Raw genomic sequence first — 13,404 nt, 5'->3', positions numbered from 1 at the left:
AAATCGATTTTTCATAATTAAAAAAGGAGTTCTTATTTATTTATGTAAACATTTAATCTTACGCTTGTTTAACAGATCATGAGCATGATTTAAAACAATTTGCAATGAACGTTCCAAAGTTTCAATATCCCGTATAACTTGTTGACGGTGCGAGCAAAGGCGGTGCCACGCGTCAACTACGTCTGTGAGAAGAGAGTAAGCTTTGCGATTTATTTGGTTTTACAAAATTTGTATATAATTATTTTCTTTTACTTATTAATATTGGACGTTTGTGTTGCGTAGCTAATATTGCACAGATTGCTACAGCTACTAAGCCAGATCTCTCGGATCCTGTTAAGCAGTTAATTACTAATGGCGCTGAAGGAGTATTGAAATCTAAGCAGCGTTGCTGATGAGCTTGTAATACGTTACGGCCGATACCCACCACTTGCGAAGGGTTACTTTAAGATGCCATTTTAAATGAGCCGAGATTTATTAAGTGCATTTTAAATTATTAGATTACCTTTTAGTCCAGGTTTTAATTTGCAATATGGCCAGTTCAATGATAGCATCCGAGCTTAACATGGATAACTTTAATTGATATTCTTGGCAATGTGAAAGAGATACAATTTTTACACATTTCACAGAGAAATCATCGAAATGACTCTCTTTTTCCAATGTCTGTGGCCAAAAGGGGTCCAAAATCTGGGATGAATGAGAATTAATAAAATATCGTTTTAAATTTGTTTATTGGAAAGCAGACCTCATTGGACGGATGCAAACATAAAACTGTTCGTGCTTTTTGCGACCACAACATCGACCAAAAATCATTAACTGTATTTTGTTGCGGTGTCTGGGCTATAATGATATTTGGGCAGCCGTTGCCGAGGTCCTAGAAAAAATTTTATTTCTTATTAGATTCAAAATAGTTGGGATAGAGCTTAAAGAAAATATTGCGTGCCTAACACGCGTATAAACCTCGTTTCCTAAAAAAAAAAAAAAAAAAAATAATTCAAAAGCACTATATACATAATGGTTACGGAAAACGGACATGTAAAAATCGTTATTATTTATTAAAATATGCCAAATTGACGTTTCAATTTTTCTTTTCACGAGATGTTTTGGTTCATCAAATACTTTTCACTATTCGCGAGAAATCTTTGAGCTTTGAAACCATAATTTTAGCATTTTGCAAAAAACAATACATAAGAAGAAATTCATGACTAAACTAGGACAAATTTGGGACCCTTTGATCAAACTTATCAATACGAATGGAATTGTTTTTTTTTTTTTACATATTTGGTTTTCACCTTGATATGGGCCGCATTTATATAATCATCCGTTTCTTTATCTAATTTAACGCGAGCATGATCGTAAGGCAAACCGTCCAACGAACGATTTTTTTCGGGGAACAAACGCGCGATTGTTGTGCTGCGTTTATAGTTATCTTTACTCAATAGCTCCTGCAATTCTTTCCATTTCGCTGTTAGCGGTGTATGACCATTTAACATTTTCACATTTAAGGTTTCAATGATTTTTTCGTAACGTTCCACTTCTTTGTGAAAATATTTCAAAACTTTATCATCTGAAAATGGATCGACTGACTTAATTCGGAATGTATTGGTATTATTACTGTTGCTAGAGGAATGTTTATCTGCATGGGATTCACTACGTCTAGAAACTGAATCCCATTCAAAGTTTTCCAAAGAACTTAGATCCGAGCAGTTGGAAAGATTATCGTAACTGGATTTACGAGCGGCCGGTGAATCTACCGGTGAGTTACATTGCAAAGAGGTTGTATTGGTAATCGGGATTATTTGGTTGGCTAAATAATCCTACAAATGAAAGAAACAATTCTCAATAAAGAATACAAAAGTTATAAAGAAAATGAAATTAAAGCGAACCTCTACTTTTTTCTGCTTTTCATCGTCTTTCAAGGCTTCGGTTAGTTGGGGGGTTTCATTATCTGCCACTTGTGTAGATGGTGGACTAGGTAAGACTTCTGGCTTTAAAATAGGTTCTGGGAGCATAGGTGGTGGTCCTACTATGCCCGAATCCGAAAAATCAATGTCACTTAGTAAATCAATATTTGACGATTTTTTAAATGTCGATTCGACCAGCAGGTTGGAATCCTTTACATTACTATCAGCTTTTGTATTGTTATGTAACGTAGTCCTTTCTAAATTACCTTCTGGTTGAGCTGCTGCTTGCATTTCCGCTTGCCCTGGTGTTGAAGAAGCCTGCTGAGTACTGGTAGCATAAGTTGTTGCACTCTTTGTTGTTTGAGTATTAGCTGTAGTACCGGTGCCACTTTGCATGTAAATGGCTGCAGACGGAAATTGCTGATAAAGTACTGTGTTTAGTGAAATCGTCGGCTGCGGTAGTCCTGTTGTTTGATTTGTTGCAGTCATGGTTGGTAAATTTTGATTGATTAGATTATCGGAGTTTACGTAATTAGCCTGGTAACCATATGGCGGATTATAATAATTCATGCTGGATAATGACTCGCATGTTACTAACGTACTATATGGCGTTTTTCTAGCAGTGTGCGATATAATGGGCGACTAAATATAAGCAATTTTAAAGAAAGACACAAACAAGAACAACGAAAATGTACCGAAAACTAAAATATATTAATATTTTTTTTCACTTACATCAAAACCTGTGGCTACATTTATTTTGCCCAATTTTTCTGAATCTGTTGTTCCTACTTGCAATTTCAAGCCGTCTTGAACTGATGCTGAAGTGTACTGGCCATGGGGTTGTAGACTGACAGCGGTTGTCTGATGATAGCCGCTACCATATTCATAGGTTCCTGACTGTGTATTAAAACTGTAACCTGGGTGTACCGTGCGGGAACCATAAGCCCTATAAGAGGAAGTATTTGCATTACTAGCTATTACCGAATGTGCAGAGCAACTTATATTCGTAGTAATTGATGATGAAGGTATCGCGTTTACCAACGACGAGAACGCGATGTTCGGGTCTGACGGGTTTTGGAGATTATATGGAGAACTTTTTATTTGTGTTGCTTGAGATTGTTGAAATTGAGGCTGGCTTCCCTGCGATGACAATATGGATGGTTGCTGATTTCGTCCCAATGATGCTGATTGCAATCCTGGAGCGCTTATCGCTTCAATTTGTATTGACTGGGTGGTCACGATATACAGGGGTTGTGTAGAGGGTACACTTGCCGAAGCTGTATAATTATTATAATTTGTAAGTTGCTGTTGTATAACTTGTACGTAGCTGTCCTTACATGAAATAGTTGCTGTGGAATTGTTATTGGTTCCATACGTTGCATACTGTTGCGGTATAGTTGTTGTTGAAACTGTTTGGCTGTGTATTTGTGAAATAGTGGGAGCACCAGATGCTAGATTGTACACAGAGGTGGCTGGTGTGACAGAGGAAATAGTTGATGTGCCATATACTAATGAGACCACATTTGACATAGAGCTTGCAGAGACAGCAGAAGCCATATTTGCAACTTCGTATTCCATTGGAACCAGGTCTGAGATTGATGCTGTGGAAGCAGATGCAGCATAAGGTTGTGAAGATATTGACTGTTGCTTTGCAGGTTGCGATTGTGTAGGTTGACCATAAGTAGATATATTATATCCCACCTGCGGTGTCATGTAATGGTTAACATTTCCCCCAGAATTTCCTAGGAGCGGGTTGTAAGCTAACTGACCACTACATGTATTTGCACAGTAATTGTTGTAATTGATATATTGTTGTTCTTGTAGTGGCAAAGCCGCTATGTTGGCACTTAAGGCGGTAAACTGAGAATTGGGCGAAGCTTGTGCTTTATAAGCCGGGGGAGCTACATTCTGTTGATATTGCATATACATGGGGTTTGTATAACCGCGGCTGACATCTGAATTTGATATGCCCGTAATATTTGCATTATAAAAGGGTGTTTGCTGCAGACTATAAGGTGGTGGCGGTTCGTTAGGACCCACTGCTGGGGGTATTGAGGCTGCTGCACTATTAGGATAATAGGAATTACCCGAGCAAGCGCCCTGCGAAGGATCCTCTGATCCCAAAGGATTTGGTCTAATCGATGGAATATATTGTTGACCACTGACTGTTGCCAATTTTATTTCTTTGGAAATGTTTTTCGATTTCAAGTAATCCCTAAGTTTCGGTGTTCCGCAATTAACGGATACGTTTGTAGAACTATTAAAATTGTAGGCGTCGCTGCTGTGCACCGAAGAATTGTTTGAGTTTTTGTTACTTGCGCCAATTAAACGTTGTTGTCGTTCTTCTGCTTGCACGTCGCGAGCTGATTTGCAACGTGACAATAGTTTTTGCACATTAGCTAAAGTACGAAGTACAAAAATTTATATTGCTGTTTGTTAAAATTATAAAAGTTTTTCGCGCACCTGATAATTTAGTATAAAACTCTAGACCTTTGGAGGATTTATTTAATAAGTCCTCATAAACGTCATAGGAAGCTGCCAAGGAAGTAAAGAAAGTTTCTCTTTTATGCTTAACGTCGGCTAAGGTTTTTAAAATGGGCGCTGCTTTAGCATAGTTCTCTGTTAACGCTTTCAGTATATTTTCTTGAGCTAGCAGATTTTGATCTATTAGTTGAAGTAAACGCTCATGTTTAGACAATTCACGATCGAAAAGATTCTGTAGTCCTTCATCTTTACCATGAGCTATTACTTTGGCCGTAATATCATCCTCATTAACAGCTATACGCAAATCGGCATGAAATTGAGATCGTTGTGCTTTCATTTCATTTACTTTGTTCACTATCAACTTAACATCTTTGAATATTTCCGCAGTATTAAGCTCTGAGCTTAGTTTTGGTACGGACTGTTGTATTTCTTGGAGAGGCTTAGCTAATATCTTTAAGTTATTTATATGCAATTCCATGGCTTTACGCAAAGTATCGTTCGAATCTCCGGCTTTATTGTGTGCCTCCGTATACTTTTGATATTCTCTACTTAATTCTGTAATATGAGCGTTAGGTGTCCGTTGTAAGCCACTTAACTGTTGAAATTCCCGTTCTTCGTTCTCTTCCAGAGCTAAAATATTACCAATTTCGTGCAGCTGAGCCTCTACTTCGCTGCAAATATCTGCTAAACGAGACATAGATTTAATTAGCTCAGGTATTGCCGATTTGTTAGCATTTAAGTCAGCGCAACGATCTACCACTGCTTGTGGAATTTTGTTGGCTTTCTCTTCGTTAATGTTTAAATTCTCCAAGCTGAGAGAAGTCATGAAACTGGCAAGTTCACCGTCTTTTTCTTCGATTTTTGCGCCATATTTCCTTAAAAGTTTAGCTTTTTCTTCCGAATACATCGAACTGGCCTCATGGGCTTTCATGGGAACTAAGCGAGCAAATATGTCTTCTCCGGCTACCTCGGGATCCGTTATAGAGAAACTGATACCGTTTACTAAATTTGCACCCTGTACGGCAGCAATTGTATTTAATTCAGGAACGGCTTCATGGTAAATAAATTCATTCTCATTTTTCGCATTTTTACGTTTTCCCTCTACTACATCTGCTGTAAAAATTAAAGACTCATTGATCTCCTTTTGGTCAGGTAACCCTTTAGATTCTTTGCGTGCTTCTTCTAGCTTCTCCCAAGCGGCCTACGTATAAGAAATGTATTTTACCGATTCATAAAGTATAAATCCTTCCAACTTACCTCATACAGAGTTAATCTCTCTCCCATTTTTCTTTGCTCCTCGGCATGCTTAGCCTGATATAAGTAGAGAATACAATTTAGGTATGATATCTTAAATCGCACATATTTTTTCCATAATTTATAAACTGAATTCTCCACCAATCGTTTTATAGGACCTTCATCTCCACCGGTTAAAAGGGCCGCCAAAGCTGCGCCGTAGTACACCACAATTTGTCCTGTAACCTTGGCAACAATATTGGGCTTGCGATTATCAAGCAAAGATTTCTCCAAAATGCATTCCTGAGCCTGGGCAAAGGACACTTGTTGCATGAATACTAACAATTCCTTAGTAAGCATATCACCATCACCAACGTCCGCATAACGTTCACGCAATTCGCCAAAAGCCCACGCAGCGCATTGAAAATGAGTGCAAGCTAACTTCATGCCATCAACATCGCCTCGAGTTACCGACGCTCCAGTTTGAGTATGTGCTGTTGCTATGTTAAATAAAACAGCTGCTTGTTCATAACGTAAATCGTTGTATTCGTGCACTTTATTGTCATATAAACCTTTCCAGGTAAAGGTAAACAAGGATTTCTCGAGCAACTGAGGAAAACGATTTTGCAAGAAGTGTAGTTGACAATAATATCGTTTCAAGATTGTGCAATTATCTTTCGTTGTATTAAGAGCCTGATTTCGCAAGGTTTCTAAAGCGAATACTTCTTTAGTGTAGGCGTCCGGATCCTCTTGATAGAATTCGGCTATGTACTAAAAACCATGAACGAGAAGTTATGAAAAACAAGGCAAAAGAATATAAGAAAAACTTAAATAATTAATAGATGAGTCATTCAATTACTACCTCTTTGCTGTGTTATAAAAATTATAACACCTCTATTAACTTATTATTAGGGAAAATTTATTGATTTTTCATTCCTTACCTTCTTTAAATTACAAAAAGACGTGCCTTCTGGGCTGGTTTTGCTGGGAAACCACACCATATGCAGCCTGGGCACCGCCTCCATTGGTCGCGATAACTATTCTACTTACAAGATTTCTTCAATTTTTCTTCACAGTTTATCTCAATTGACTGTTCTATCGTTTTGTATTTGCTTTCACTTCGGTTAGTTTTTATCTGTTTGTTTTTTATTTTAAAGTGTATTATTTTACAAATTTAAAAAATTAACAAGATATTAATTAACAATGAATTTCCAGACGCATATAGAAAAAATCGCTGACAATTGCTTTTCCTTCTCCCACTTACTTTAGAGTTGCCATGAACCAATAATTAAACTCAGCTTTTTTAATGTAGTACGTAAAAATATTGATTGACTTAAACTTTTAACAGTTCATAATTATTTTAGGGAACAATTATAAAAACCCTCAACTTAGAACTCTGTCGTGAAGAGAATATAAGAGTCTTTCTTTATTGTGTTTAGTTGTCCCTTTTAATGAGCAATTTTCAAAAACTGAAACAAAATAAGATATTTTGATTTTTATAACTATTTTCTAATGTACTAAATAAAAACAAAGTATGGCGTGCCCGCTTATTCTTTATCATCATAAAGGTGGCAGCTTCGTCCATGATTATGTGTCTTTTAATAACCATGGTTCGTTTTAACGACGACAGAAGATCTCTTTTTTATGTATTATGTATCGATATCGTATTTATTTTGAAAAATTAATAACAGAAGTGAGCGTGTCATTTGTTTGTTTATAAACAAACAACAGTATGTAAACAACGACTGTATCATAAAGATATAAATAAACGGAAAATTTTATAACATTTGGAAGCAATAAAATGATGTAAGGTTAAATAATAATCATTTTCAACAAACAAACATGAGAAAATCCAAAACTAAAAAGAGAGTATTAGCGGATCGATGGTGCTATGGAAAGCATTAAGAGGAATCCATCAGCAACTAGTTACTAGTTATGTAGGGTGATTGTCTGCGTTCATTTTTAAGTTTCGATTTTTTTGGCTTTCATATAGCTGTAAATTATGCGAAAATTAATAAAACTTACGTTTTGCATTAGTATTGGTTTTTCATGGTTAGCACTAGTTGCTTAGAGTTGCAATTATAAGAGAAAACAACTGTAAATGGAAAACAAAACGTATTTGAAACGAAATTGTTTTCTTACAAACACTTGAACTAAAACAAAAATTTGAAATTTGTGAAGGTAATGAAATTCAATTGTTTATATAATGCTCCTAACCTGCCAAAACTTGTAAACAACTCTGCATGCTCCATTTTTTCACACATCTTACACATATATCTTCATATACTGTCTCCCAGTTGAGGAAAATGAATGACAAGGAACCAGCATATCCTCTACACTCCCATTTGAATTGTATTGAAAAAAAAAAATACGAGGACTAAATCCGCTTTTGTAAGAGTTAAAAAATTCGGTTTTATTTTGACCTTTAGAAGTTAAGTAAGAAGAAAAGATTCGTTTTAAAAGACGTTACATTCCTTATAGGTAAATTCATACCATAACATATATAAGGATAACCTGCTGCCATGGAACGACTTTAGTTGATTTCCAGTTTTAATCCAAGCTGTCAGAGATGTGACTTTTGATAATTTTGTATAACGAATCAAAATTTTATACATTTATTCTTATAGAATCGTGGAACTTATCATAAGTATGACAAAAATATTTAACTATTGTTACAAAAACTTTGTCAATGCAATATTAAGCAGTTTTTTAAATTCCTTCAATGCTATTAGTAGTTTACCAACATACTTATGACCTGAAGTGTTTAGTAAAAGGCGTTACAAAAACAATTGCAGTAAATAAATACCACAATGGACATTAATACGAAATCAAGCAGTGTATGCAATTTTTCAAGTTCAATACTGACGAAAAGTGATTAGTTATTATTGTTGATCTCTAAAACTGATAATAACTGAAAAGTATAATTTAGATTAAGTAATGATTCCTCACACACGAACTTATTCAATGATTTCAACTTCGTTTGACCGATTTATCTCCGCGTTGGGTTATGTATTGATATTACTGCTTCTTCTTTCCTCATCTACTATCTCTCTGTTATCTATACTCTTCGCCCAAATGTTTCTTCTATAATTTATTTTTAATTCCAAAGTCTCGCAAACACAAAGATTTTTATTCTATGCTTATTAATGGCAAGTGTAAGAAAGTTTAAGTAGTTTTGTGATATTTTGTACGTAGATATTAAGAATTTGTTCTAAGCCAAAAATTTACTCATAGTTGTCGGACGTTATAAAATTTAATAATGAATTAAAAAAAGATGACGCACATGCAGTATATACAAAATTTGGTTTCTATAGTTGAGAGAAGAACTTCTTTACAATGCAGGCGAGGTATTACAATGGATGAAAATGTTTATAACGCGCAGTAATTCAGAACTTCACGAAGATTAATCCACTTCCTAAAATACAGTCATAATGGCGAAAACATATTAGTAAAACAGCAACCGTTGCCAAAAAGTCGTGGATAGAGGAAAACGGAAAAATTGAAAAGCACTTCTACAACCGCTTGGATGACTTTAGCGAGGACAGTAAGAAGTCCTTCCCGGTATCTTCGTAAGACAAAAATGAGGGTTAAAACTGCGGACGAAACTTCAACAATTTGAACAAGTACACTCCAAAGTATTGCAATCTTAAAACAAAGAAGAAAACACCGAGTTCACTCATTGCTAGGGCTACTGCCTAAGGAGTTGGCGATTTGAACGATGGTCGACTTCAGGTGATCAATTGAAGACACCTGCAATATTAGTAATCAACCACGATGCTGCTGTCGTAATCCTTAATAACGATAACAACACCATTACCCTTCCATTAACACCGGTTTAACGCTTAGTTGATAGAAATGATGAAACTGCCTGGTCATAGTTGGAGTTGTAAGCTATACAATGGGCTTAACCAAGTGGCTCCGCGGAACATTGACTCATACCACCACTGCTAGCACCAATTTACAGGAAACCGATAGAGAAAAGCCCAAAGTAGCTGAAATCAATAGCTATTTAGTCTAAAAATCGGCACAAGCTATGGTGACCATGGAGGCAATGCCATCTGTTTAGCCTAAATGTTGTCCTCAACAGTAGCCTGGTTTAGTTACCGCAGACCTTTTCGTATATCCAAATTTGCACTGCCGGTTAAAGTAAACGACATGGGCCAAACATTACACAGGGTCACTATTGCTGTCCCATTAACAGAAATGATGGTGTATGAGGAAGAAGTCACTTGTCTTGGGAGAAGGAGTATTCTTCTCTGTTTTTTTTGTTTTTAGACCTAATGGATTTTTTCTGATAGAGCATTTTTATATGAAAGTGAATGTGTAATATATATCTAATGTTTGAATACTGGACCAGTTTAAGTTTTTATACCATGCGCCATTTAGGCAGACTATGTTTGTGTGGATCCATGCAAGAGCCTGAATCTCTTTAAGCATGTCCGTATGAGGTGCACCCGCGTATTTTGTTTTTAACCTATACGGAATTTAGGAAATATTTATTAGCAGTAGTTTCCAACGTTTCCTTGTTGGTTCTTGCAAGCGGTAACGAACGTTGTAATAGTGAAAAATCATCTTATCGGCATAATATAACCGTTTTTCTTTTAATTGTTGCTATTATGCATGGCGTTCCTTAGAAATTAATAAATGCCAAGTGGAATTTCGAAGCACTCATGTAGTCTTCCTTTTAAGTGAGTTTTCATCTCTTCTTTGAGATTCCTATTTGTTTTTGCCAAAATTGAATAATGAGACAGCAAGATTTCTTACTTGAAATAAGTTCAGACGTAGCGAAAGTATATCCCAGATGAGGAGCAATCCAAATGTGAACATATTTTCTGTTTATGTCTCTGCATCTCTTCAGCGTGTATACATAAGAAAGGAAACGAATCTTAAGGAACTGATTTAGGAAATATTATAATGCTAACATGTATGCACATTTACTCTATGTACTGTGCTTGAATACTTGGAATGCAGTGAAGGGTATATATATATATACTTAGCAATATATTTAAGTGCATAAAGTAGATTGTAATGCATCCCTATGTATTTTAATTTTAAGAAATTACATAAAAATGAAAATGTATGCGGGCAATAAACGAAGTCAACAAACTTAGAAAACATTAGAAAAGAATTAGAAAAGAAACGACAAATACAAACTATACAGTCATTTCGTCTACATAAATGGAATTCGAAGTAAAAGGTATTACCAGAGAGATAAACGAAACTTGGTAAGAAAATTTAAAAATGGAAAAGGTTTCATCCATTGGATGCTTTTTCAGGTTTACGTTAATATGAAACGCTGTTACATTAGTAGCCATTTGACTGTTTACCATTTTATTTTATTAAAGACTTTTGATTACGGTGTCACACGGCACACTTTATTAAGCGTTTACAAAGAGAGAGTATATACACTTTTATGTTTCTAAGTGCGTATATGCTGCAGTGTATATGTATGAAAAATTATATCGGGAAGTATAACGTCAAGGTTTACCGTGACATTCCCTGATGAAATATCTCCAGAGAGAAAAGTCTTTTCTGGAAGTTTAGTCAGGTGATGATATTAGCAATCATAACTTTAAGCAAAGAAAATTCAGCGTTTTCTTTAAGAAAATTAAGTAATTTTAAGTTAATTGCGGTCAAGTCGTACATAAAGTGGTCTTTATTTTAAGCCTTAAAGATGCGAGAAATATGAAATTTTTGTTCAGTAGTATCAAGCTTTTTAAATTAATCTCTGGACAATAACCAAGAATATATTTAAAGTTACTGGTTATACTCTTTATTGATGATCGCACCGTCACCTCTGACGACTTATATAAAAAATTGATTAAAATCTCCAAAAGAGCCACGTAATCCTTAAGTTTTATATAGTTTGGGATTAACCTGGAAAACTTTTTCGAAAAATTTGCGATCTTTGTTGGGATATAACGCTGATACACGAAATGAAGTAGTTCCTAGCAAGTTCATTATTCAGAAGAAGATTTTTTCTTCACAATTCGCGAAGAAGACATTGAAGTCTTTCAGATTGGACTACCGACTGGCAAAGTGGTAATAGATAGTTTCCAAGCTATAAAGAAGTATTCTTGTAGCGTTATTCCCATTAAAAGCCGAATACAAGGATGCCGATGCCCATTCTGATGTCGAGAAGAAAACAACGTTGACATCGTCGGCAATGAGGTCGATCTGAAAAGTCCATGAAAAAAAAGAGCGAAAGCCGCAATATTTCTCAGGATATATTTTCCAGGATATGAAGATGTTTTGAAAAAACACGCTGTGGAACACTTTTAACTTTTATAACGAAGGAAGAGTTTATTTCAGGCAGTGCGCCTCAAATTTTTATACACGATCAAAATTATAGCGCAAGAAGCTTATATATACAGAATTTTTGGAATGAAGTTGTTAAGTAAGCTCTTACTAATACGAAGTACGCATAGGAAAATATTATGAAAACAACATGAATTACATATAAGAATATTGATTGCCGATAAATTTGTAGAGGCAATGAAAGAGTTGGCTTAGTACGATCGCCGTTCTGTTAATGAATTTCACCCTGCAAGCTTCTTCCTTATTGTACAAGAAATCAAATTTTTTCAAAAATTTGAAAATATGTCGATTTATGGTCTACTAATCGGAATAATAAAGTATAAGCCAAATTGCGTAAGTTGTAATCATCTATTTACACATTGTGCATTGTTTTCAAGTTTATTTAGACAATTACGATGTGTAGGCATAGAAAATATGCTGGAGAGGCAGCCCTGTAAAATAAATACGTAACGTGCCCAAAGCAGTAGTTCAAAGTTTTCAAATTTTAAATATTTTTAGCGTGTGAATTAATATAAACGATCAGATGAAATTAAATTGCATTTACTACCTCCGGTTTGGTTTTTTTTTTCATATATTTACACATCCAACTATGTGTATGAGAGCGTCTATACACTTAGAAACGCGAAAATATATATGTTTTATATTTGAAAACATTTCAAGGAATTTTTAACAGAATTTTCGCCCGTACAAACGATGAGAATGAAAGACCAAGCAATCAAACGATGGCTAATGTACCAGCTGCACTTTTATATTCTTGGCGGAAGGTTAAAAAGTATGCAACGTGAAATTTTCTTGTCCGCTCTCAGTGGGTTAGTTCTCTCTGATATTATTAAGAAGTCAAGTTCGAATGCAGTTATTTTACGTAAAAATTGTGGATAAGCTTTATAGTTTATGCTTATATATCGCAAAAGCCTGTTTGTGTAGTGTGCGTATGTACGTAAGTGTAAAATGTTACAAAGTATTTACTTTACCTCAATTTTTTTTCTGGCGCTAAGAAAAAGACAGATACAATAACACAATACTTGCAATTTTTCAACTTCATTTTTTGCGAATGCGTGCCTGCATGTGTTCATATGTATATATAATTGGGGATGCGAGTGAATATGAATTATGAGCATTTTCAGATACGTATACAAACATACATATGTATATACAAGAACATGAAACATGCTTATAAAGCAAATAATTGCTTATTTCCGCATGACAAAACAAAACGAGAAAATATAACACTTTTTCCAACCGCACAACATAGTTATACATACATCCACCCGCACACAAATACACACCAATACACATAGCAGTCATCACATTACAAACAATAAGAAGAAAAAAAAATGTAATCTCTAACAGCACGAAGAAATATTTTTCAAATTTTCACAGCCATGTATGCACATGTTAAAAATGTAACACTGTTTACGAGAAAAACTAAAACAAGAAAATACCAAAAAAAAGAAAATAGTGAAAATGT

General features: G+C 35.1%; 1 protein-coding gene across 3 annotated transcripts in view; it reads right to left on the bottom strand.

The window, feature by feature from the left end:
• LOC119637764 (tyrosine-protein phosphatase non-receptor type 23) overlaps nucleotides 1–13,404 on the bottom strand; it is a 28,453-nt gene that overhangs the window by 312 nt on the left and 14,737 nt on the right. For 2 of the 3 annotated variants that reach the window (XR_005247332.1, XM_038034029.1), the window contains 12 exons: nucleotides 7,644–7,713; nucleotides 6,560–6,753; nucleotides 5,643–6,389; nucleotides 4,365–5,586; nucleotides 3,239–4,300; nucleotides 2,634–3,178; nucleotides 1,884–2,543; nucleotides 1,290–1,814; nucleotides 743–871; nucleotides 503–684; nucleotides 253–440; nucleotides 63–182 (listed from right to left, as the gene is read on the bottom strand). Coding sequence is in view for 2 of the 3 variants with exons in the window: in XM_038034029.1 (XP_037889957.1) it covers nucleotides 63–182; nucleotides 253–440; nucleotides 503–684; nucleotides 743–871; nucleotides 1,290–1,814; nucleotides 1,884–2,543; nucleotides 2,634–3,178; nucleotides 3,239–4,300; nucleotides 4,365–5,586; nucleotides 5,643–6,389; nucleotides 6,560–6,643 (5,464 nt within the window). In the remaining variant the exon portion in view is untranslated. Of the gene's footprint in view, nucleotides 1–62; nucleotides 183–252; nucleotides 441–502; nucleotides 685–742; nucleotides 872–1,289; nucleotides 1,815–1,883; nucleotides 2,544–2,633; nucleotides 3,179–3,238; nucleotides 4,301–4,364; nucleotides 5,587–5,642; nucleotides 6,390–6,559; nucleotides 6,880–7,643; nucleotides 7,714–13,404 lie in introns of those variants that run through there. The other variant, XM_038034028.1, reaches the window with a different exon arrangement.

This window comes from Glossina fuscipes, unplaced genomic scaffold, assembly GCF_014805625.2.
Source record: "Glossina fuscipes isolate IAEA_lab_2018 unplaced genomic scaffold, Yale_Gfus_2 61, whole genome shotgun sequence".
Lineage (NCBI taxonomy): Eukaryota > Metazoa > Arthropoda > Insecta > Diptera > Glossinidae > Glossina > Glossina fuscipes.
The sequence above is the reverse complement of the archived record's forward strand: the minus strand, read 5'-3'. Positions and strand labels throughout refer to the sequence as shown.